Consider the following 25,175-nt stretch of genomic DNA (forward strand, 5'->3'; position numbering starts at 1 on the left):
AATTTGATCTTTGGCTACTTCTCAAATGCTCATGCTAGCCATGATGGTCATCACAAGTGGTAAAAAGATGGGCAGTAATGAAGGTGAGTTCAAATGCAGCGGCATTTGCCTTCTTCTGCCAGTGTTTGGTAAGGCAAACTCGTGAGACCCAGGAAGGAAGCAGCAGTGGTGATGGACAATGTGACGTGGAGGATGGTTTCCCTGGGAAAGTTTGAATGCAGATCCCGGGCTTTATCTGCCAAAATGCCAGATCATCAGAACGAGGATTGAGATAACCATGAATCTCTACTTTGAGCTGCCATTAAGTTTATAGGAAATAGTATGAGTGATGCTCATTCACCTACTTCCGCGGCTTTTGCATGTTGTCAAGGATACAAGACTGGTTCAACTTCAACAAGAGCAACAAGCAGGATATCCCATTAATCATCTTGCCATGTTAGGCTTTCTACATCACCCCTACATTATTGCATAGTACATACATGCTTCCCAGCCGCACCTGCTTATTGCAAGGCTAGGGAGGATACTGTCATGACCTTTGTGTATTCTGAACTGGAGATAGCTGATGGGTAGCGACTGTGAGTAGATAAACCAGGCCAAAGCCCAAGGAAATGGTGAAAGTGTGTTGGACATTTTCAAATAATTTCATATTAAAATAGAAAAAAAAATATGATTGTTGAAAATTAAAATTAAAAGAAGGGTTATGTCTATTGAAATAAAAATAAATAAAATAAAAAAAATAAAAAAGAGTCACGTTTGTTGAAAAAGACTAACAGGAGTAACTCTTTAAAATAGACACAAACAATGTCTGTTAAAAATAAGCATATAAGCCTATAAAAGAGAACTCTCTTCTTTCAACAGAATGTACATCAGAAAGCAAAAAACTTTATTTCTTTTCTCAAAATTTTTCAAGTTTTCTTCTGACGCAGGAGCGTCTAGGATTGTATTTTATTAAATTTAGTTTTTTGCTAATTTAGTTGATTTAGGATTTATTTTTTTTATTTTATTTAGATTAAGATTATTTTCTTATTTTTATTTTAATACTTTTAAGAATTAGTATTTGATTAGGATAGTCATGTTCTATTTAGCAATAGAACACCTATTTTATTTAAATATCTTATTAATTATTTTGATTGTATTAGACAATATAAAGCAGAGTTTTATTAGGATTTGAGCTTATAATACTATAAATAGGACCCTTAAGTTTAGTTGTAAGACATTTAGAGTTGAGAGTTAATAAATAATATTTTCTTAAGTAGGAGTGCTTATTTGTTTAGGCTTTTTCTAAAGAGTAAGAGGTTTTAGTATCTTTGGCCTAGCCAACCAAAATGGGATTTTGGCTATTTTTCACTTTAATAAGGTTTTCAACCTTGCCAATATTGGTGATTCACCTTAGTGGAGTTTTCAACCTCGCCATGATCGGTGTCTTTCACAATGCCCAAGTGTCTGTACAACGCCTCGACGTCATCTTCTATACTATTTTCCTGTAAAAAAATATTATAAAAGTTTGATAATCTTGTTATACTCCGGTGAGTGCTCAGTGGATTGATTTTGTCAATGCAAAACGTCGTCAATCACTAGGCTTCATTGTATGTTCGAGGTTTATACGCCGGTAACTCTTTTGCACGCTACAAGTGGGGACGAATAAAACCTTAAGGCCAGTGGCATTGATACAAACCTTGAAGCCCATTTCTAAGTTTTCCAGTTTGCTGTTCTAAAGTGAGTGTGCAAAATTCCTATACATGAGAAATTCTTTTATAGCAATGATTAAAGGCAAAGGGATTGTTGAACTTGAATTCACTTATGGAAAAACTTTAACTTTGAAAAATATATACTATGTTTCAAAAGTTAGAAAAATTTAGTGTCTGGAAGTCTATTCAATAAGTTTGGTTTCAAGCTTATATTTGAGGTAGATAAATTCATTATGTCCAATGGGGGAATTTTTGTTGGGAAAGGTTACATGTGTGATGGAATGTTCAAATTAAATATTGTTAATAATAAAAAAATAAAACAGTTGTTTCTACTTATATGATTGAATCTTCTTATTTATGGTATTATAGATTAGGACATTTAAATTATAGAAGATTGGATGACATGTATAAAATGGACTTAATTCCAAAATTTAATCCAAATATTGATAAATGCAATACATGCATGTTAACAAAAATAACTTGAAATCCTTTTCCTAAAGTTAAAAGAAATACCAAATTATTTGAATTAATACATAGTGATATGCATAGTACACCTACATTAGCTGAAAAGAAATATTTTGTCACATTCATTGATGATTTCTTTAGATATTGTTATGTATATTTGTTGCATTCTAAAGATGAAGTGCTTGATAAATTTAAGGTTTATAAATCAGAAGTTGAATTACAATGTGAATCTTTTATCAAGTGTTTAAAATCGGATAGAGGTGGAGAATATTACAGTCCAAGTTATTTTGCCTCCACTAGAATAATCCATCATATTTCAGCACCTTACACACTACAACATAATGGTGTAGCAAAAATGAAGAATAGGGTCTTGACCGAAACGGTAAATGCTATGTTATCATATTCAGGTCTTGGAAAAGGGTTTTGGGGAGAAACTTTGTTAACAGCTTGTCACATATTAAATAAAGTTCCTAAAAAGAAAACTAAAATGACCCCATATGAGGAATAGAAGAAAAAAAAAACAAAACCTTAATTACATGAAGGTTTGGGGATATAAAGCTGTAGTTAAAGTTTCGAAACCCAAAAGAAAGAAATTGGGTGAAAGAGGAATAGAATATATATTCATAGGATATGCATAACATAGTAAAGCATATAGGTTCATGGAAATTGAACCAAATGATTCAATTTCAGTCAATACTGTTATTGAATCAAGAGATGCAATATTTTATAAAAATAGATTCAAATCTGTTTTAAGATAACTACAGCCACTACAATCAATTCAATCAAATGTCATTCCATTGGAACAAAATGAAAATAATGATGAATCTAGACTAGAAATAAGGAAAAGCAAAAGGGCTAGAAAGGTAAAAGATTTTGGTCCAGACTTTTATATGTTCCTTGTAGAAAAAACAGGAGAAAATATTGACAATAAGATTCTTTATTGTTTTAATTTAGAATCGGACCCTATTACATATGACAAGGCAATGAAATCTCAAGATTCTGCATTTTGGAAGGAAGCAATCAATGATGAGATGGGCTCAATAATGGGAAATAATACTTGGATTTTAGTTGATCTTCCACCAAGTTCCAAACCAATAGGTTGTAAATGGATTTTCAAAAAGAAAATTAAAGTAGATGGAATCATAGATAAGTTCATATAGACTTGGCAATTCGTGTTAACGTGTGGTAAACGTGTCAGACACGAAACACGTTAAGGCTAAACACAAACATGACACGTTTAATATTCGTGTCTTAAATTTAAAACATGTACACGTATATATTTAATACACGTATAACATGACACGACACAATTAACACATTTATTAAACGTGTCAATATATGACACGACACAATTAATAACACGTTTAACACGCTTAATACGATTAAATAAAAATATTTATAATTAAATATAATTTTATTATTTAAATTTAAAATCTATAATTATAAAAATAATTATAACAAAACAAAAATAATAATAACATCAAATAATCACCAAAAGTTAAAAATTAGGATTGAGCATATATAATTACATTATACCCTTTATAAAATTAAAATAACTTATTAAAATAATTATTTAAAATTATTTACATAAGGTTAAAATAGTTTTTAACTATTAATTTTTAATAGGTTAATAAACATGTTACATATACACATTTAAATACGATAACACGATTAAACATGATAACGTGATTAAGTAAACGTATTTGTTGTATCTGACACGTTAAGACACGAAAATTTTCATGTCTTAACATGTCAGACACGATTAGATACGAAACATGTTAAGACTAAACCCAAAACTTATATAACCCGTGTCTTCTCGTGTCGTGTTAACGTGTCATGTTCAAAATTGCCAAGTCTAAGTTCAAAGCAAGATTAGTAGCCAAAGGTTTTACGCAAAAGTAAGGGATTGACTACTTTGCTACTTATGCTCCAGTAGCAAGAATTGCTACAATTAGACTTCTAATCTCCCTTACATCAATTTATAAGTTGGTAATTCACCAAATAGATGTCAAAATAGTATTTTTAAATGGTGAATTAGAAGAGAAAGTCTACATGGAACAATCAGAAGGGTTTGTTGTTTCAGGATAAGAGCATAAAGTTTGTAAACTTGTCAAATCATTGTATGGGCTTAAACAAGCATTAAAACAATGGCATAAAAAATTTGATGAAATTATTTTAGCTAATGGCTACAACATAAATGAATCTAACAAGTGCAAATATAGCAAATTCCAAAATAGTAAAGGTGTTATAATTTGCTTATATGTGGATGATATGCTAATTTTTTGTACAGATTTGGAACAAGTTAAAGAGACAATGAAGTTTTTGTCAAATAACTTTGCAATGAAAGATATGGGTGTAGCAGATGTCATTTTAAGAATTAGAATATTCTAAGATTAAAGTAACATAACTTTATCTCAATCGCACTACATTGAAAAAGTGCTTGAAAAGTTTAATCTTACTAATTGTATACCAGCATCTACACCCATGGATCCTCAAACTAAATCAATACCTAATGATGGTAGGGCTATTGATTAATTACAATATGTAAGAGTAATTGGTTGTTTGATGTATGCAATGACATGTACAAGGCCAGATGTAGCATTTGTTGTTGGAAAGTTAAGTAAATATACAAATAATCTAGGTACTTTGCATTGGCAAGCCATAAATCGAGTACTAACATATTTAAATAAATCAATTAATTATGGACTTTGCTATAATGGATATCCATAAGTACTAGAAGGATATTCGAATGCTAGTTGGATTACAAGTTTAGAAGATCATGCTTCCATAAGTGGATGGATCTTCATGCTTGGTGGGGGTGTCATTTCTTGGGGGTCTAAGAAATAAACATGTATAATTGATTCTACCATGGCAGCTGAATTTATTGCATTGGCTGCTGCCACTAAGGAAGTTGAATGGCTAAGAAATTTACTCTATGGTGTGCCTTTATGGCTTAAGTCAATTTCTCCAATTTCTATCCGTTGTGATAGTGAAATAACTCTAGCAAAAGCATATAGCCAAGTGTTTAATGAAAAGTCTAGACATATTGGATTAAGACATAGTTATACTCAACAATTAGTTTCTGATGGATTGATCACTATAACTTTGGTGAAGTCTAGTGAAAACTTGACGGATCCTTTAACAAAAAATCTTGCTAGAGATCTTGTAAATAAGACTTCAAAAGGGATAGGGCTCAAGCTCATAAATTGAAACTCATCCATAGTGGAAACTCGACTCAACGCTTGGTATAACGTCAAGGTTTGAGTTCAATGAAACAAAGTACATCATTTGTATGTGGCTGCTAGCACTATAATATAATATATTATATTCCATCCTAAGTGAAGTGCTAGGTACCCATAATGGTAAGGAAATGATGAGTTATATATCTTAATAGCCCCATAACATAATTTGATAGAATGCTTTAGTTACGAGGGCATTCATGGGATCTACTTATGTGAGTGTGAAGTGTGGCAACTTTTATGAGTTCAAGAGCTTGGCTTTAATAGCACTCATGAAAAGAGGATACAGACACATGGTCATAAAAGCATTGTCAGATACTACGCATTTATTGGTGTTGAAATTGTTGTGTGAGATGTGTTTAGTTAACCAAATGGAATAGCTAGATCAAAGCATAGTCTACCATGCAATTTCGGTTAACTTTAATATGTTTTCATTAAGTGAAGGTTTAATCGGAAGACATCTTCATTTATGCAATTGATGTCCAAGATTATCGAAAATTTGAATTAATTTGAAAATGGTGGGGGATTGTTGGACATTTTCAAATAAAAGATATGATTTCATATCAAAATAGAAAAAAAAATTATGACCGTTGAAAATTAAAATTAGAATAAAAAAAGAATAAGAAAAAGAGTCACGTTTGTTGGAAAAAACCAATAGGAGCAACTCTTTGAAACAGACACAAACAGTGTCTGTTGGGAACAAGCATCTAAGCCTATAAAAGAGGACCTTCTTCATCCAACAAAACGTATATTAGAAAACAAAAAACTTTCCTTCCTTTTTCAAAATTTCTCAAGTTTTCTTCTATACCATTTTCTTATAGAAAAATATTATAGAAGTTTGATAATTTTATTATACTTCAGTGAGTGCTCAGTTGATTGATTTTGTCAATGCAAAACACCGTCAATCACTGAGCTTCATTGCATCTTTGAGGTTTGTACGTTGGTAATTTTTTTGCACACTACAAGTGGAGGTAAATAAAACCTTAAAGATAGTGGTATTGATACACGTTTCGAAATTAATTTTTAAATTTTCCAATTTGGTGTTCTAACAAAGTGGAGGGATGGGAATCAGACGGCTCGACTCAAGTCCATTTTATCCATCACGCACGCACACTACCATCTGATAAGTACTAGTTTTTTGTGTTTTGAGAAAGCTCGGGGTCTTGGTCTTCTTGGACTAAAGTCTTAATATGTAGTATTCATTACTTTCACTAGTCACTACCTAAAACAGTAGCTCATCTGCTTTGATATAAGCTTAGTCACTCACTAATAATTAATCTTAAACTCAGAGGCTAAGAAAATGCTGTGCAAAAAGTGGGCAATAACATCCTGTTTGGTTTGAAGAGTACGTATTATTTATTTCTAGAAACACAAAATTGTAGAGTTGAAATAATAACATAGAAACAAACACGTGAGTGAGACTTGAGAGGGGAGGGACCACAAAGCCAGGCAACCCAACCCATCTTATTAATTTTGACCGTTGAATAATAATGCTATATATCTATATCAGCCCACCAGGCCTAGGCCTATCGTTTTTAATGCTGCCTGTATGTTACAATCGCTCGTAAAAGGAACATTTACTTACCATTCAATTGCATTAGCTTTTTTGCTTCATACTTGGCACTGTTGCGGGGCAGCTCTCTTTTTATATATATATATATAATGAAAAATAAAAAACTTAATACACCATTCTAGACCAAGAAACACTCATACTATAAGCTCAATGTTATGACAATCCAAATCTACCCGAACCATAAGCTCAATGTTATGACATAGAGGATGGTAAGATTGGACATTTAACAATTTGCACTACTTTTTACTTATATCTTGATATGAGATGTTATCTAAAAGATTTTTTTTACGAAACATAATCATAAAATTAACAAATCAAAATGAATGCTCCTTCACAAATTACTGTTAATGTGGATGCAACACTCACATCGCTTATCTTCAAACATGCTCCATAGTCTGGTTATATTCATTATTTTTTCGGTGTGGGGTTAGTTAGATGATGAGATTGGCTCGGGGCCCTTTTTGACTTGTCCAAAGATGACAAGATGTCCTACCGCCAATCACCTTCCTTACTATGATTAACACGCACATGCTACTGTAGCCCAACACCGGATTCCATACCAAAACCATCAACTTTCCCCTCAAAAACACAGACAAAATTTCTAGTTAGAATAACCGAAAAGCAAGCCAAGCACATTGGCAGCCTCCCACAGGTGCTTGGCGGTGCTGGCCCCCACTCCCGACCGCACCCTCCATCCCAATCGGCCACAGCTAATCAACCAAATTATTCTTTCTTTTCTTTTTTTTTTTTTAATAAGAGCATAACATTGTCAGTGTCAAGATATCAATTTGAATACAATAAAAATAAAGAATGCAACTCTCTCTGACTCTCTCCTTTTTCCTAAAGCATGCTCATCATATACCGTCTGTATCTATGTACTTTTAGAAATCTATCATACAAAAAACAGAAACCCCACTACCCCAATAAATTCCTCTCTTCTACCCAACCATGTAATTAAATAACCACGAAGTGAAAATAAAAGGGAGAAACAAAAAAAAAAAAAAAAAGAAGGAACCCAAGGCAAAACTGCTGTTACTATTGGCGAGTGTTTTGTAACCTAGGTCCAATCATTTTCAGCTCAAATTTCTTGACAGCCCCAGCAACATCCCTCAAGGTGGTGTCCAAAACATAAGGGGTTTTCTCATAGTTGATCTCCGTGGAGTTAATCAGGTATCTGCATGGCTCACGCCTTTCTGCTATGGTTCCATGATAGTGGAAGTACTTGATCCTGCCCTCAGTCTTGTGAGTGGTCTTGCCCGCTAGGTTCTGTGACATGTGAACCCCGGTGGCAAACACATTGCGTGGTTGAATTGCGTACTTGCGGTCCCTCCTTATTCCCTTTTTCACATCTCTATACACAAGCTTCTCAAAACCCCATTTCCTGAAAATTGCATTTACAAAAATGGACAAATAAGATTACATTCAACAACATGAATACTGCCTGTCTGTCTATGCTTATCACAACAGGTAAACTGTTGTGGATGAAAACCAGAGTTGCATTCTAATAAACAAGATGCAGAAGATGCATTTGGATTCCCATTGTCAGATATAATTAGTAGCAGCAGCCAATTATGGGAATCCATCAATTTTCACAGTTTGTTTATTTGTTGACTTTTCTGCTATTTCCACCACATTCAGCAAAATTGACAAATAGCCACCTATAATCCATGTGAAAACTATCAATCTGCTAGACATTTCAAACCCATCTAAAACGGGGGCATGGAAAATCAGCTAAATGAAATCTCTCCATAATTTTGACTCTTGAAATATAGATTACAACAGATAAGAAACTAGTTCCAAGCTATCTCACATAGTCCCACCAACTCAGCCTCTATCTGAGACATTTTATATTTGAGCCAATACTAGCAGCTGTCTTAATCTCGCATCAGCATCAACATATATAATTGAATATTTACAACTGTCTGAATTTCGTTGTTCATTTCCAAGTTGGTTTCATTACACTAACAAGTTTTCTTTACCACAATTTACAAAAGTTCGATGGCTAAAATCCCAGGGTGTCTTATTCAAGAAGAGAACATCCGCAATTGAAGACTAATTGGAATCTTCCCTAAAATAAAGTAACATTTGAACCAACATTGGTAATATAGTATTTAAACAAATGCAAAGTTCCTAATCAAAGAATACAAAACAATCACTTTAGAACAAGTTTGGAACCCACTCCAATTCCACCTGCTCTAACACAATCAGGAGAAAGAAGAATCAAAGTACTATCACAGGGTAAGAAAACTCCAACCAGGTAAAAAAAAAAAAAAAGGATTTTAGTTCTAATTTTCAACATCAGTTGTAAAATGTTGCAATCACTCAACTACCACAAGATTAATTACGATATATGCATATATCAGACTATCAATCGGAGAAATTAACAAACAGAGAAGTCTTGATTTTTCCATATCTATGCTAGAAACACTAATGTAAGCAGTTAATGGTTTGGTATTTCAAGGATTAACCAAATCCTATTCTTTTCTTATATTGATTTTAATCACCAAGATGTATGACTCAATTATTCTTTTCCCTAATAGAATTGGCATTAAGTTGAAACTTTTTCAGCAATTAGAGAAGAAATGAAAAGAAAAGGAAAATCACGAAATTGAAATGCCTCCTGTTGAACAGAATTTGTCAAATAAATAGTATAAAATAACAGTGGATGTATACCTGTTACGTTTAGCAGCATCAACAGTGTGGCAAAGCTTGCTGCTCATAGGCATCTGTTCAATAGTGAACTGAGAATAGTCGGAAAGGGAGTCGAGCACCGAACGAATGGTGCTCTTGGGAGGCACATAGATGAATTCATCCACATCGAAGAAGAATATCCACTTTGCCATAAACTTGTATCTGTGTAGGCAATCGTTCACCACCATGAATTGATTGTGGTAGTACCCATCGAATCTCTCCTGCTCCCTTATGTCTTGAAGCGTTACGTAGCCAAGCTCCATCCATGGCCTTAAGACCTCCAACACTTCCTCGTGGACCCCACCAGCGTCGTGTATAACGAAATGAGACCTCTCTCCGAACAGCCTGACGTGGTAGGCTATCCACTCCCTCACTCTCTGGGGGCTCAGCTTCCCGTACAAGGAGGACCCGCAGTAAAGGTAATCGTACTTGGGTCTGGAGGTGAAGAGGGAAAGGTTCAAGGTGCCGGGTGGTTCTGTCAAGGCAGGGATGGTGTCGGTGAGGTTAAATTTGGAGTCACCTCCTCCGGATGTGGAGGCTTGCAGAACGAGAGTCCCTCCAGAATTGTCGAGGTTGGTGGGCTGGGGGAATGTGCAGTTCACCACTACAACAGTGTAGACGCGGCCATAGCCCCAGTCAGGGAGGATCTTGTAAGTAAGGCTACTAGTGATGTTGGTGTTGTTTTCTTTACTACGCCTATCATCAAAAGGCAGCCACTGGCATTGGTAGGTGGGACGGGCGTAGAGGTGGAGCGGCTTGGAGGCGAGGCCCACAATGGCGAAAGTGTCAGGGCCGCCTCGGTAGGAGCCCATGTTGATGAAGTTGTAGGCAGCTGCACCGTAGGGGTTGAATGCGCGGCGTATGATGCCGGTGGGGAGGACCTCATCTGTTTGTGGGTTTCTTTCTACTTGTGTTTTGGTATAATTAGGAAAAAGAGAGGGTTGAGCAAGGGTGGTAGTAGAGTTGGCCGGGGGGTCGGCGGCGGCGATGCGTGAGATGCAGAAGCGGAGATCAGAGGCGGATATGGAGAAGCGTGAGGGGATAAACTGGAGGAGGGTAGCCAGAGTGCAAAGGATAAGGAGTGCGGTTAACAAGAGCTTCAGCTCAGCAGCGAAGTTGCATACCACCCCAACAAGCATCTTGTTGTTCTTCTCTCCCGATGCACCACCTGATCTCTCTTTCCCCATTGTGCAGAAGATGAAGGAAGCAGGCGACGATTTCCGTCGCTCAATACCTCGGATTCTCGGCCTCACAAACAGAACAAGACACAGAAAAGGCTTATTTGAGGAGAAAGAGAGAAGGTGAAGAAGCAATCCTTGTCGATTTCACGCTTTCCAACTGTCTCTCCTTGTATTGTTATATATATTTTAATTTATTTTATAAACAATCTTGGAAGTCGTTGGCGGTGCGGCGGATGTGGATGTGTTATGATAAATAATAATGTGTAATTAATTATATTCTCTGCTTATTATTATATGGTATGAGAAATAAATAAATAATCCATAAAAAAAAGACCCTGGTGATTTAGTAAATGTCAACTTTATTACTACGAGTTACTATTAATAAGTATTGCCTGAGAAGAGAGCGTATGGAATTAAAATTCTACTGATGCCGAATTGCTTTAAAACAAGAACTTGAGATGTGATAGTATCAATTAGTAGCACATTCTAAAGGACAAATTAAAAAAAAAATCACAAGGTCCTCAACTCTTCATTTTTACTAGTTATAACATTTATTGGCTTTTACATATAAACCAAGTTATCCTAAAGGGCAAAAGACGGCCCTGAAAGAAGAGAATACAAGTATCAGGTGTCTTTCTCACCTTAATTTTCCTAAAATGCATAAACGTGACAAAATATCAAATAAAACGTCCTTTTATGTTAAACTTTACTTTTCATATATTCTCTTATCTCTCATTTACTTTTATAATACGTTTGGTTCGCGAAATAGACAGGAATATAATAGAATAATTTTACGTGAGAATAGAATGAAATGAGAATAGAATAAAATAAATATTATGTAATTTGATATGATGAATGGAATAAAGTTGGAATAATTATTATGACTTATTACAGTGTTTGGTTTGTAACAATAACTTTGAAATAAGAAAGGAATAAAAAATAAAAAGATAAAAATATTTTTTATTATATATAATTATTTATTTTATTTTATTTTTTTAAATATTAATAATTTATAATTAATTAAAATTTAATAATTAATAATTTAAATATCAATATTTTAGTATAATTTAATTATCAATATTTTAATTAATAATGTTTTATTTATAATTTAATATTATTATGATTAAAATATCAATAAATTTTTATTTTTATTTATACTCATTAAAAATTTAATATATTAATAATTTAATAAATAAAATATTAATAGTTTAAAATATTAATATTTTAATATTTTAATCATATTAATATTAATAATGTTTAAATTATGTATAAAATATTAATATTTTAAATTTTACAAATAATTTTTTCTTTTTTCTTTTTTCTTCTATTTTTTCTTTTTTTTTTTTTTCTTCTTCATAGGCTGATCGTCGAAAAGACGACTGGTGTATTAAAACGTCGATCTGACACACTATGTGGCCTGATCTGGCCACTACGACACCAGATCGACTCTTTCCCGCAACTGGATCTAGTCGTGGAGTGCCAAATCCAACCATGGGATCTGGTCTGGAAGCACCAGATCCGGTGCTTCTCGCGACCAGATCTGGCCGTTGATTGTCAGATTTGGCTGGATCTCCGTTTGAATCTTATCCGACCATATCTACGGACTTTGCCAGATCTGGCTTTGAATCTTCCCGCTGTCAGATCTAACGGACGAGTGAGAGTGCGGCTGAAAGAGAGGGGAAGACGGGTGAGAGAGAAGGGAAGACAGAGGAAGGGTAGACGGGCTGAGAGAGGAGAAAGAGAGAAAAAATTAAAACTTTTTATATGAGATAAAGTTGTGATTTTGTAAATCTATTGAAGGTATTTTAGTCATTAAACATTTCAAACTTATTCCATGAGTCACAGAATAGATAAAACTGTCACAGAATAGATAAAACTAAGAGGGACACGAGTATTACCTATTTCAGACTTAAACCTAAGTTGACAGAATTGCTATTTCTGAAGAATTCTTATTCCTCATTTTATTTAACAACTAAACAAGAGAATAGAGTTTGCACGAGAATAAAAGAGGAATAGCTATGCTATTCTCTGTACCAAACGCGTCATTACTTCTTCTGAATCAATTAAATAAGTGTTTGCATTTCTTTTTATTATTATATATAATTAAACACTTTATTATTAATTTATGTATGAAGAAGAAAGTCTGACAGATTATCATGCAGGTTGATCAAAAAATCAAATCATTTATTGTAAGTGTGTCATCTACTCAATATTAAATATTTTATTTGAATTAAAATTTATTAAATAAAGACTTTTTCCAGATAGATAGTTTGCGAGTTTATCTAATATTGTTTAACTTGTACTTTTTCACCAGTTGATTTTTTTGTTTATTTATTTAAAGAATAAAAAAAAAGAAAGAGAAAGCATAGATAGAGCCATGGAGGCACAAACGAGACAGATTTCACTTTTACTTTTGATCGGACAAGCATTGTAATGTGTGGAAATGGTGCAAGGGAGGAGGGCCAACTATTGCAAAAAGTATAGAGGATAGAGGATTCTCTAGAATTCACCTTCACCGGTTGGCAAAAGACGCCTGTCTCTCTCCTCTGCTCCGGGGGATTTAAAAAGTTTGGTTCAACCTCAAGCCTACACTTGGCAAAACTCTTGTACAGATACTTAGCTCACATGTTTCAGTCTACCCATGTCCCAAATGGACATGGATGTTTGTTTGAAACTCTTTTTGATTTTTTGGGCAAAGTGGGTCATCATCTTCTTGCATGCTAATGCGATGATTTATTTTTGGGCAATAAATGATTAATTTATTTAATTACGTTTTGTACCTTGTCAAAAGTTGTTGACTTTTAAAGATGGATGGAAAAACAAAAAACAGACCTGAAAGAAATAAGCAAATTAAGGTACGATGAGAAAACACAAAAATAACTAGTAATGCCTGCCTGCCTGCCACTTGAAGATCCAGGTATCAACTTTCAACGCGGTCCAATCCCATATTAGCCGTGTAAATTACCCTTCCCCATGGCCTATACACAATTAAATATATGCATAGTTTGAAAATCCATAATATAATATAATCTAATATTTCTCAATCCAAATTTTATAACTTATAAATATGTTGGGGAACGGGCATGGGTGTATTGTGTAATTAATATTTTTGTGACAAATAATAATAATAATAGAACAATATGAATGTAATAAGGCAACAAATACACGGTAAGTACAAGTCCAAGTCCAAGATTCCAACAAACAAAGAGAAAAGAATCAATCGCTATTTCAAAGTCCAAGACAGACAGAAAACTATAATTAGCACGCCGTGGGTAAACAAAACAAGACACAATTAGCCGCGTTGAATGTTGATGTAGCGTTTGTGTGCGGTGCCAACACATTTATAACTTGTATTTTTAATTTTAATTTACAATGTGTCACGCTGTTTTATTTGGAAATAAATACTCAATTTCACATGTATGTCTCAAGCTCACCTTTGTTTTAACAAGTTACATTGTTTGACCTGACCATCTCATCGGGTCTCCTCTCCCCACCTGTTTAGGAATTGATACTAAATTCATTGCTTCAACATTAATCTCAAAGCCCCTGATTCCCAATTTGTTATGTTGTAGTCACATGATTAACACAAGTTGAGGCGACTTCCATGCTTACCCAACTACATCCCTTCCTAGATTCCCTCGGTTCCGCCCAATTAGGGTTGAAGCCATCTCTCAAGTCTCAACAAACATCATGCCCGGTCATGGCTTCTCTCTGCTGCTTGCTCATCCAAACTTGTTATCAGGAAGAGACAAACCTGGTATTCCGTATGCCATGTACGTATAAACAAGAAAGAAATTAGCTGACAGCACATGGAGAGAATTAAGAAGATGCCTTGAATATTAATGAATAATGTTCTAAGGTAAGGTGTGCATGCAACCAGAGATGCGAGGTTCGTATACATCTCATAAAAAGTGGTTTCATTTCATAGTTGACGAAAATAAACACTCGGATTACATTCCAACAGATGAACAGATCGGGGTACAATCTCTGTTTCACTCTAAAAGGATAGAATTCCAGCTGCAATATTGGCAGCAGTAATTAGCTGTTGAGCATTGACTACGCCGTTGATTATTGAAACTGAAGGAGAATTAATGAAAAGCTAACACTGAGGCGTGATCAGGACTCGAAAGATTGTGCGGTGCCTTCTATGAATGTGGGAGCATATATAGAAGCAGATTCAGCTCTCTCTTGCAGCGAATATGCATGTATAACTGTCCACCTCCTAGTCTTACTGAACCCAAGTATAATACAAATAGCAAATGAAAAGGGCTAGCCCAACAAGTACAACCCTACGGTTATCAGGCCTCCAGCCCTATCCTCCTCAGGCAGTTCGAGTTTTAATGGGAGCAAATAATGGAGAATGTGTGGGGATCACAGGGAAAGTGAGAGCCATTGACTGCCCACCTGCACATGCTGTCTGCCCTCCCTGCCATTCTCTTCAATCTGCATCCTGATCCATTCCTCATATCTGGCCCCATCACTGCCATCTTTAGCCAGTACATACTTGATCACAATCCAAAAGCAATTAATCTTTAGTTTGGGAAAGCTAACTAAGTGGCTAATTATATGACAACTAAGCTTCTTTCGTTGCATAACTATGATATATTAAGTATGGCACATCGTTTATTAATCTTGTCCTTAATATTTTTCTGCTTCTTTTGTTTAACTCTTTGATGAATCTATAGAGCTGGAGCTACGGTAGGAAATTGAGACGCCAAGGCAATACATTGTAGGTGCCTTGGACAAGTGCTCAAGTGGTCGTTGGTGAGACCAGCTGCTTGCATCAATGAGTGGATTACAGTAGGGCCAACAAACCTAAACCCCCTCCTCACCATGTCTTTGCTGATGGCTTCGGATTTTGAGGTCTTCACAGGGATCTTGTGGCATGATTTGTACTGAGTGACAATAGGTTTGTGGTTTACAAATCCCCACAAGTAGTTGTTGAAAGATCCGAATTCTTTCCTAACCTGTAAAACAGATTGAAAATTTTCCATGAAGATAATACCCTGCCAGCATTTCGATATATAGCAAATTATTGATGATAAATCAATCTTTGACAACAAATGCAAAGCTAACAAATTAAAGCTTCGTTTCTGAAAGAATGGTCTAATATATATAAACTGTTTGTAACTGCAAAGCAGCACATAGGAACACAAAATAAAGGTTGTTGGCTTTGCTCTACATGGTTAATTAATGTAGGAAAAAGAAGAAAGAAAGTGGGTGACAAAGTCATTGAAAATTTTTGTTCTTTACCTCAAGAATTCGGTTAGCATTGTCAACAGCAGCTCGAACTTGGCTTACATCTATGCCATAATCAGAACTAATTGATAGTATGTTCTTTTCACTGAATCCGGCGATAACCTCTGCATCAAATCCTGAAAAGGCCTCCCTGCAAAACCAAATATCCGTCAAGCTAAGCAATAATCGGCCAAACCGACCAAAGGGACTTAATCCCCAACTTAATTAGCACCCCTACATCCAATTATTATCTAAAACATAATCCCAAATGAGACAAAATAATAATAATAATAATAAAAAGGACATCCCGTAATTGCACCGAACGATCAAAGCAGTAAAGATCCTCTTTGTCTTTGAAATCACGCACGCCTACCTAAAATCTTGCCGCTTCTTCAGTACTGAAGTCCAGTCTGATCCGACTTGAGCACCAATCAATACAACCAATTCAAACAACAGTCTGAACACACGCAAACAAACTACATTAGTTTTTTCTTAGTCGTCGTCTTTTCTCCTCGACCACTTATAACACAGACACATGCTGTGTCTGCGTGTGTTTCAGAGAGGAGAGAGGGAGAAAGAGCTCACTTATCGTCATGCACAGCCACTCCCCATTCTTCATCATGGTAAGCAGCATAGACAGGGTCTGCAAGAAATTAACAAATTCTAATACCATAAACAAAGATTTTACTTTTTCAACATCAACACCCACATCTCAAATATATACCTGAGTTAACTGTAATGAAACTGCATCTCCTCTGATCTTGTCTTGCAGCAGTACGTGCAGCTGATGAATCGAGTCCAACCATCTTTCTTTCATACTTGGCGGACTTTGTTCTTCCATAATGTGCAATCCTCATTTTTCTTTGTTCTTGAATCATAGCAACCTGTTCCCTCCTTGCCGCGGCTATGCTTCCCGGGGCCTCAAGCACCATAAAAGAGGAAGAGTATTTAGCGTCAACTGAGGTTAGTGCAACTCCTCCCCCACTAGCATTCTTTGGCTTTTTGACTTTACTATCCAGCTTTACGTTGCACCGTGGCGCGATCACCTTCTCAGAGCTAGAATTCAGCTCATTAGAATCCTTTCCTCTCTTAAGAGCAGTTGGTCTAGGTGACTTGGGAGAGATAGGAGGTGACAGTGAAGGCATAGTAGCTTTAACAGCTCTAGCTCTACTATTTGACAGCTGTAGAGGTGCGGATAGAGCTGGTGAATTTGAGGATATCTTCTTAAGTGAGTTGCGTTTGTCGGAGCTCGTAATTTGATTTGAAGGAGGTTGAAGGACCGGACGACCGTTGATTTCAGCAACTGTTGAAGCGATGTTGGAATCTTTGTGAAGCTTAAACTTAGAGCAACACATTCTATAACTGAGAACCTCTTAATTTGTTGAGAGTAATTAACTAGGGAACGAATAATTTTATAACTGCACCGATCGAACAATAGGGTGTCAGAGAGAGAGAGAGAGAGAGCAATAGTCCTCAGGGATCTAAGGTAAGGAGGCAATAAAGAAAACTAGTAGTGACTCAAGGACCTAAGAAGGGGGTTTGGGACGGAGATGGATGCGGGTTTCACTTTTATAACTAAAATGAGAAGATGGATTGTGATAACTACACCTTTGGGCTTTGAGTGAGGGGGTACTCACTTTTTGCAAGTGGGAGTAGAAGCATAACAATGACACCATCCTAACTGTAACTGGGTCTACATTGGAATGACTAGTGCTGTATATATGTCTATCTTCCGAAGCAAAAAGGAATGGTGCAGTGGGAAAGGTTGTGTTGCCCTTGCCAGCCCTCTGATGGACCCTCCTTTCCCCACTCTTTGACCTTTATTCCTTGCGCTCTCTGGTCTATATGCCTTCCCACAAAAGGCCAGCTGGAAAGTAAGAGACGAAGGCATGATTCCTGAAAGTTAGAGCTCCCTGATTGCTCCCTCTTAATCGTCTGACTGAAGATCTAGAGACAACATATAATAGTAAATAAGTAATTCAACCGCAAGTGAATTTCTTAATCTTTAATGTAATTAGTTTTGAGTAATTTTCTTCATCTTTGATCCAAGATATAATGGGGATCAGACAGCTTAATTTTCAATTGTGAATATGATAGGCAATGTTGATTTCGGTTTGTTGGGAGAGAAAGGGCAGATTAACATTTTTCTAAGAATATATTTGCAACAACTACCAGTGTTAAACTTGAGGATTTCTTCATTAAATTAGCTTAAATGATATCAGTAGATCAGTATTTGTTCATTAACTTGAGGATATAATCGAGCTGGCACACAGGCCGGTTATGAAACAACCTGGTGAACTGCCTGCCCATTTATTTCCCATTTTGAGAGTTTGATTTGCGCTTTACTTGCCATGAATGATCGGTTGCCTACCTAGCTATCAACTATACCTAGGGTATCTAGACACTAGTAAAAGTAATTTGCAACACATATAATTATTGGAGTCCACAGCTGGTTGTAATCAAGTAACTCTGAAACCTGAACCCGAATTCTAGGTTCATGTGTTGAAAATGCTGATTCAGTAATGACAAGTTATTTATGGCCAATCTAAATCTTGCATTGCATGTTGTAAACAAAGCATATGATGAGTTGGACAATTATTAGGCTAGCAAGCTACCGCTATTCATCATGACAAAAAGAAGTTTTTGCATATCATGTGCAGTTGATTTTGTTCGCTGGTAGGCTTCAAAAGATAAGCCCCTTGGTTTTTTTGTAAGGGGCACTTTGGCCACATACACAGTCCTAATGTTCATGGTTATACTGCTACTACTTGGTGTACAAAGAGCTGCAAAATGTCTTTTAACTTAATTTGAAAGCGTCAAGCGATGCAGGTTGTTCTGTGCCTTGATGGTGATCAATATATATACCGCGAGTTGGGGGTAAGAAGCCAGAAGGGAAGCAGCAGATTAAGACAGTAATATATAATAACAAAACATGCTTGGCTACGTATTTCTAAAACATAATTAAAATACCAGGAGAGAATTCCCCATGGGACTGGGAGAAGTAGTATCAGTCAAATCCTTGATGCTTTCTTTTTAATGAATTTGTGTTACATATATATATATATATATATATATATATATATATGTATGTAGGTGGGTCAAATTAAATTATGCAGTTGAGAGCGTATGAAAGGTTGAAGTAATGGTGGTTCATTGCAAATTATGGAACGTAATGAGTAGAAGAGAATTGGGGCATGCATGCTAAAGTAGCAACAGCTTGACATCTCAACGTCACAAGAGAAACAAACCATGTGCTTTTTCCCAACATTGTTGAGCCAATAATGAGAGGCGCTTGCAAGATTGACGTTCGTAAGGCTACAATTTTCTAATGGATGAGACAGCAGGGAAGGAGGTGTTGTCAATTCTATCGCACTATTTTGCTTTTTCATAAGGTAATGCCAATTCTATATATTACTCGTGCCGTTGCAGTTACTAGATTGATGTATGAATTTGGTAATTAAAAGATTAACGATTAATATTTCTCGTAATTAATCTAGCTAGGAAGATCGATGTACAAAGCTAACAAGACAATATTATCTTAATCAATTCAAACTTGCCTCATTACATTATTATTATTATTATTATTACTACTACTATATATAGTAATTTTATCAACATAATAACAAGGATTCTTTATTCATTTTACACAATCCATATATATCTTACTCTTTTTCAAAAAATAGTTTTCTGATAAGTTGACTAAAGGTTAGATAGTTATTTAATAATGAAGGAAAACTTAACCAAATTAATAAAAAATTCTAAAAATAACGCATCTGCAGTATCATTTAGACCTAACTAGCTAGCTAGTTGCTTCAGATTTCGTCATTGAGGAAATTGTTACTGTTGGTAGTGTGTGTATATATATATATATATATATATATAGCAATTAGATAGATAGATAGATAGAATAATTACAAGGACAAAGACTCACCGGTACTAGCAACCCATTTCTTTTTATTAATTAAACTTCCACAATACGTTGGGAGTTGATTTAAAAATTTAATTAGAGTTAACTAAGAATGCAGACGGTCCTCCATCAGAAGCAAGAACTCGTTCACTTGGCTGGTATGCTACAACATCCAGTATGGGAGCCCGACAGATTGGACATTTTCCACCACTCCATTGCAATTCATGCGCACATTTCAGACAGGTGCACATGTGCCCGCATCTGAAAATAAAATCCATGTTGCACTACTCATTTTTGTATCTTCTGCTTTCCTCAAATACTAATAAATTAATACTAGCTAGCACTAGTATTGCTACTACATGCTTACTTACCTGTACAAAAGTGAGTCAACCTGCACTTCATAGCAAATACAGCAATTGCGTTTCCATGGTGCCCTATCTGCTGAATTCTTCCCCTCCCCTCCATCTGTGTTAATCATTTCATGGACAGTACTCATCGCAATTAGATTACAAAGACTTCAACATTATTCTCCAGCTTTATAAACAATTAATTTTCAAGTCTCACCCGAATGAACTTCCGGATTAAAGGATTGTTGCAATTTCATCTGCATGTCCATGCAGCTCATAATTGATCTTCTTAGCTCAGCCATCTCCCGGTGAAGTTGCTCCATGTGCCCTCTTAAATCACAGATGAGTTCCATTTCCTGTAATAGATAGCATTGTGAAAACCAATCAGTGACTGACAGAGATTCTGAAAATATTGAACCGATTAACATGTATATAAATCAAGAGATGTCAAATCAAACTCACGAGCGAAGGACGGTTTATCGAAGAAGAGGAGGACTGTCGAGTATCTTGAAAATATTGGGGTTGAGATGCTCCTGGTGGAGGTGAAAACGTGGATGGACCCCGATCAGAATCATTACCAATTTCGTTGTCATCTTGAAAACTCCATGACCTCATCAGAGATGGTGAAGGCATTTGCATAGATGATGTGGATTGATTGAAGTAGCTATTGGCTTCATGATATTGATGGCTGATTAGGCTCCTTTCTTCATCTTCATCGTCTTCTTCTTCTTCTTGTCCATCTACCTCTTGTACCCCACCTCTTCCTTCTTGACCACCTGATGGATGCGAATGTCTCTGTAGGTAAGACATCACTTGGACCATCCTATCCTCATCGTCCTCCTTATCTTCTTGACTTTCAGCTCGATCTGCTTGCATTTGTACACGAGAAATCATTAATCGGTCCATTCTCTCTCGGAAATCACTAGCAAGAAAAGTCGAAACTCTTCCCCTGCAAAAGCAAATAGGAAATTAAGACGCTGAATTTCACATGAGAGCAAAGTATTATTTTACCATTAGGTAGTCAGTGCTTAATGCTCATAAACTTCATCAATTTATATTACCTTAATTGTCTCATATTCCACGGTTTTATATGCATATGAATTATTCCAATCTTTTGAAGATGAATTCCATGGATAAGAAGTCAACATAGATGGTAAAAAGATAGGAACAGGCAAAAAGTAGATGATGACAAAAGATCATATACCTTTCTAGGAGCTGACGTATCTCCTCATCTTTTGAGGTGGTGTTAAGCACTTCTTGGTACCATGCTTGCCGTAAGCCTTCCCAGTAGCTTCTGGGTCGGGATATATTACTAAACCAGTCATAATTTGTTTGAGCAAAATATTGTTGGTAATGATCCTCCAGTTCTTCAGTTACCACGTTCTCATCTGGATCATTGTAGGATGTTGCGGTCTCTGCAGTTTCCTGGGAGCCAAGGTAGAGATGCTCCTGGTCACCAATATCCTGTTCTTCAGCTATCTCATTCTCTGTGCAACTATGCAAGGATGTTGTTGTTTCTGTAGTTTCTTGCAAGTCAAGATAAAGATGCTGGTTGTGATTATCTTGTTCTTTTGCAACCTTATTTTGAGTGTAGACATTCAAAGATGATATCGTTTCCACAATTTCTTGTGAGTCAAGGAAGGGATGCTGTTGGCTGTTGGACCCTTGTTCTTTTGCCATCTCGTTCTCAGATTGACCCTCCAAGGATGTGCTGGCCTCTGTGCATCTTGCTTCCGTGCTCGGTTTCTGTGGTACGGCATCTGAAGCTGGCTTGGTCTGTTCATGAAGATCTTCATTTGTGTTCATGGTCAAGCGATTAACTGGCCATGTACTCTGATGCCCAGCGGAAGTCACTTTTTGGGAATGAGTATCTTCACTTTGTGGTTTGGAAGTGCAACTTTTCTCAAACTGTATCGAATTGTTTGACACCTCCCTATTAAGGCAGCTTGAAGTAGCTGAATCATTCTGGGTTGTCACGGGATGCTCAGCACCACTGCTAAACTTCTCCCTGGATGTAGTTAAGTTTCGTGTTAATTGGCTGCTAAAAGATAAAAGAAAATCTAATTCAATAAACTAAAAATGGCTTGCATACAGGTGATTTATAGAGGCTGAAACTTTCTTAATGTAGAACTGTGTGATTCAAATTCATACAGATTCGATAAGAATTCATCTCTTTCACTTGAAGCAAGTACAATGAAAAATGTACCCAGAACAGAAACGGGATACAATTGAAAAAAAAAAAAGGAAATAGTTTAAATATCAATACAAAAGAAAGATATAAATGTCTCCTATGTACTTCTTAATGACCAGAATGGAGTAAAATAGTTATACCTGAGATGCTTAATGGTGGACCGCTGGGGTAATCGATTCACTTGAGCTGCCGGTGATTGTGGACGACACTTATCTTGAATTGTCACGCTGCGCTGTAGACATCGAAGCCGTAGCATCGACTGTAATGGCAAATGGCAAGCATTAAGCAAACACAAAAAACATGAGATTTCGTCACGTAAGAATTGAAAAACTACATGTCTTCAATAAGCTTATGCCTGCATTATGGTGAAAAAGAAAACACACCTGAAGGCGGCCTCGCTGCGAGAATTTTGAGACTGCTTGGCGTTCCACTAGCGAATCTAACTCTCTATTCTTGTCTCGCTCTATCTGTATTAGCAAATCATTGAATGCTTGTCGCCCTCTTAGCCGGGGTGAGTTTACAACCTGTGCGAAACACCTCTGCTCTGCTTGATCTGATGTGGTAGCATGCCTGCGCTCTCTACTTTGTGAGTCACTAACGTTATTACTCTGTTCATGATCGTTGGCATCTTCGCTACCATTTGTCAATCTCTTGATGATATCCGCAACTCTCACTCTTTCTCTTTCCCCACTACACGACGAAGAAGGTGCTTCACCTGGCGCAGTTCTATCTGATTGGGACTCCCAATCCATTAAAGAATCCTCATTGTTTGGTCCATTGTCTAATTTTTCATCAAATGAATCAGGTTCTTCGACGGGTAAGGCATTATTCTCATTAAAGCTTGAACCACAACTTGTCCTGCTAGTGTTAGAACCCATGCTTTGGCTTTGGCTCTGGCTCTGGTTTGAATTTGTGCTGTTGGATCGATTTAGCCTAGCCTCCCATATTTGAACAAGCGAAGAAGCACCAAGATTTTGCGTGACCGAGGCATTCTCTAACTGAGTGGAAGAGTTTTGCGCATTTCTCGTCTTAGAACTTGATGCCATTAATGTTGTTAGAGATGCAGTGTTTGAATTTGAAGGAATTAATAATGGATCAGCTTCTTTTACATGTTTCTGCAGGGTGGATGCAGTCACATCTTGAGCTTGCCTACTTACCCATCGATCAAGAACAAGTCGAGACTGCCTTGGTGTGATTGGTAAAGGCCTTTCCTTTTTAATGTTGTTGTCGTTATTATTCAGCAATTGCAAAGTATGACGATTGTCATTGACTTGTTCGGTGGTGACCCAAGATGCAATCCGACGGATTTGATTTTGTGAATTTTCATGGGAAGAGAGAGATATGCAGCCATGTACCAATTCTTTGAAATTCTTGTCGAAGACAGCTCTTACATTACTGTCTCTGCAACGTTCTTTGCGGCGGTGGACACAACCAAAAGGCGAAGAAGAAACAATCTCCACTTGAGAAGATGCCATGTATAGAATGCCCGATAGGAGAATAGGGAATTCATTAAACTAGAATGTAAATGGCCAAGGCCACTGCAAAGGCACAGATCAATCCCATTTGCAGCGTAAAGTAAATGGGTGGGAAGATTGGGACTAGACCAACCTCACAAATGAAGACAGGAGAAAAAGCGCAAAAGAAAACTTTGGAAATGACCGATGGATCCTCTGTTTTTTTTAGAAGTGGAAAAAGAAACAGAGAAAACAGAAGCAGAGGTGGATTGGTAACGAAAACAACGGAAGGGAATGGTGTTGGATTGTTTGTTTGGAGGGCATATGCATATGAATGTCGGCCGTTGGCAAAGCTGGTAACATGCTATATTTAAGAAAAACATGTACCTGTAACCATAACTGTTTAGCAAAGGCCGAAGGAGAGGGTTATGAGTTTGGTTAGTTGCATTGATAGAGAAAACGGAACGAAAAGACAAAAGCTTAATTAGATATGGAGGAAGAGGATGTTTGATAATGAAACAGAGAGAGTAAGGATGGGTCTTGGGCTTTGGGAAAAAACAATGAGAATCCAGGAATTCGTTGTACACACCACATATATTTATGGCACCATAAATGATTTGACCTTTGACTGACTCACATAGCTTTAATCTCACCTTGTACAAATGCCTATTTAGTAGGCCACATCCCATCTCTTCTTCTCCCATTATCAAATTCTCATCTAACCCCACCTTTGAATTTCCACGTTACAACATTATCAATATGCATACGCAGGCTTATCTTTTTCTTCCATTTAATTAGTTAATATTATTATTATTTTCAATATGGTATTTCCTAACAATGTTCAAGCATTTTAATCATATCCTATAATTATAAATTACTAATAATTATTATATAAATATATATGACTATCAGGCCATCACAAGATAAATTAGATTATTAATAACTTAAACACGAATGGAAATATGTTTGTCAAATACTATATATTACATGATATAACATAATTAACATATCAAATTAAATTTTATACAATATGACACAACACAAATGATAATTTATTTATACAAAATTAATTTGTTTAAATTTTAAATTAAACCTATTCGTAATCGAATTATACAGATAACATAATAACTTGTTTGACAAAACGAATTTAATAAATTTTAAACAAATTAAACAAATTTATTTAAAATACGTAATTATCATG

General features: G+C 36.0%; 3 protein-coding genes across 4 annotated transcripts; all 3 read right to left on the reverse strand.

The window, feature by feature from the left end:
• Positions 1 to 7,799: 7,799 nt before the first annotated feature.
• On the reverse strand, positions 7,800 to 11,000 carry LOC18606982 (galactan beta-1,4-galactosyltransferase GALS3-like). Of its 2 annotated transcripts, none has more exons than XM_007040918.3 (2): positions 9,639 to 11,000; positions 7,800 to 8,346 (listed from the first exon to the last, which is right to left on the reverse strand). In XM_007040918.3, the coding sequence occupies exons 1-2, from the start codon at positions 10,841 to 10,843 to the stop codon at positions 8,001 to 8,003; spliced, it is 1,551 nt and encodes a 516-aa protein (XP_007040980.3). In that variant the 5' UTR covers positions 10,844 to 11,000; the 3' UTR covers positions 7,800 to 8,000. The 2 variants fall into 2 exon arrangements, with proteins under 2 accessions (XP_007040980.3, XP_088660070.1); XM_088803944.1 differs by having other exon boundaries at positions 8,305 to 9,155.
• A 3,656-nt stretch (positions 11,001 to 14,656) lies between these two features.
• Positions 14,657 to 17,720, reverse strand: LOC18606983 (DNA glycosylase superfamily protein). Its single transcript, XM_007040920.3, has 5 exons — positions 16,800 to 17,720; positions 16,661 to 16,718; positions 16,449 to 16,532; positions 16,091 to 16,226; positions 14,657 to 15,804 (listed from the first exon to the last, which is right to left on the reverse strand). Exons 1-5 carry the CDS (start codon positions 17,428 to 17,430, stop codon positions 15,517 to 15,519), a joined length of 1,197 nt encoding a protein of 398 aa, XP_007040982.3. The 5' UTR covers positions 17,431 to 17,720; the 3' UTR covers positions 14,657 to 15,516.
• Positions 17,721 to 20,009: 2,289 nt separating this feature from the next.
• Positions 20,010 to 24,141, reverse strand: LOC18606984 (uncharacterized). The gene is made up of 7 exons (XM_007040921.3): positions 22,904 to 24,141; positions 22,661 to 22,779; positions 21,534 to 22,337; positions 20,792 to 21,278; positions 20,547 to 20,685; positions 20,354 to 20,447; positions 20,010 to 20,243 (listed from the first exon to the last, which is right to left on the reverse strand). The coding sequence occupies exons 1-7, from the start codon at positions 23,993 to 23,995 to the stop codon at positions 20,075 to 20,077; spliced, it is 2,904 nt and encodes a 967-aa protein (XP_007040983.3). The 5' UTR covers positions 23,996 to 24,141; the 3' UTR covers positions 20,010 to 20,074.
• Positions 24,142 to 25,175: the final 1,034 nt, after the last annotated feature.

The sequence above is a fragment of the Theobroma cacao genome, chromosome 2, assembly GCF_053813885.1.
Source record: "Theobroma cacao isolate CCN51 chromosome 2, ASM5381388v1, whole genome shotgun sequence".
Classification (NCBI taxonomy): domain Eukaryota; kingdom Viridiplantae; phylum Streptophyta; class Magnoliopsida; order Malvales; family Malvaceae; genus Theobroma; species Theobroma cacao.

Bases quoted from the DNA above. Each gene is read 5' to 3' on its own strand.
- LOC18606982 (XM_007040918.3), bottom strand. From the start codon at position 10,843: ATGGGGAAAGAGAGATCAGGTGGTGCATCGGGAGAGAAGAACAACAAG. The intron at 8,347-9,638 runs GTATACATCCAC...TGCAATTTTCAG, and splicing joins GATGCTGCTAAACGTAACAG to GAAATGGGGTTTTGAGAAGC.
- LOC18606983 (XM_007040920.3), bottom strand. From the start codon at position 17,430: ATGTGTTGCTCTAAGTTTAAGCTTCACAAAGATTCCAACATCGCTTCA. The intron at 16,719-16,799 runs GTATATATTTGA...AATTTCTTGCAG, and splicing joins TTTCATTACAGTTAACTCAG to ACCCTGTCTATGCTGCTTAC. The intron at 15,805-16,090 runs GTAAAGAACAAA...TCTGTTTTACAG, and splicing joins ATGCTAACCGAATTCTTGAG to GTTAGGAAAGAATTCGGATC.
- LOC18606984 (XM_007040921.3), bottom strand. From the start codon at position 23,995: ATGGCATCTTCTCAAGTGGAGATTGTTTCTTCTTCGCCTTTTGGTTGT. The intron at 22,780-22,903 runs GTGTGTTTTCTT...TTGCCATTACAG, and splicing joins CGCAGCGAGGCCGCCTTCAG to TCGATGCTACGGCTTCGATG. The intron at 20,686-20,791 runs GTGAGTTTGATT...TATCTATTACAG, and splicing joins CGATAAACCGTCCTTCGCTC to GAAATGGAACTCATCTGTGA.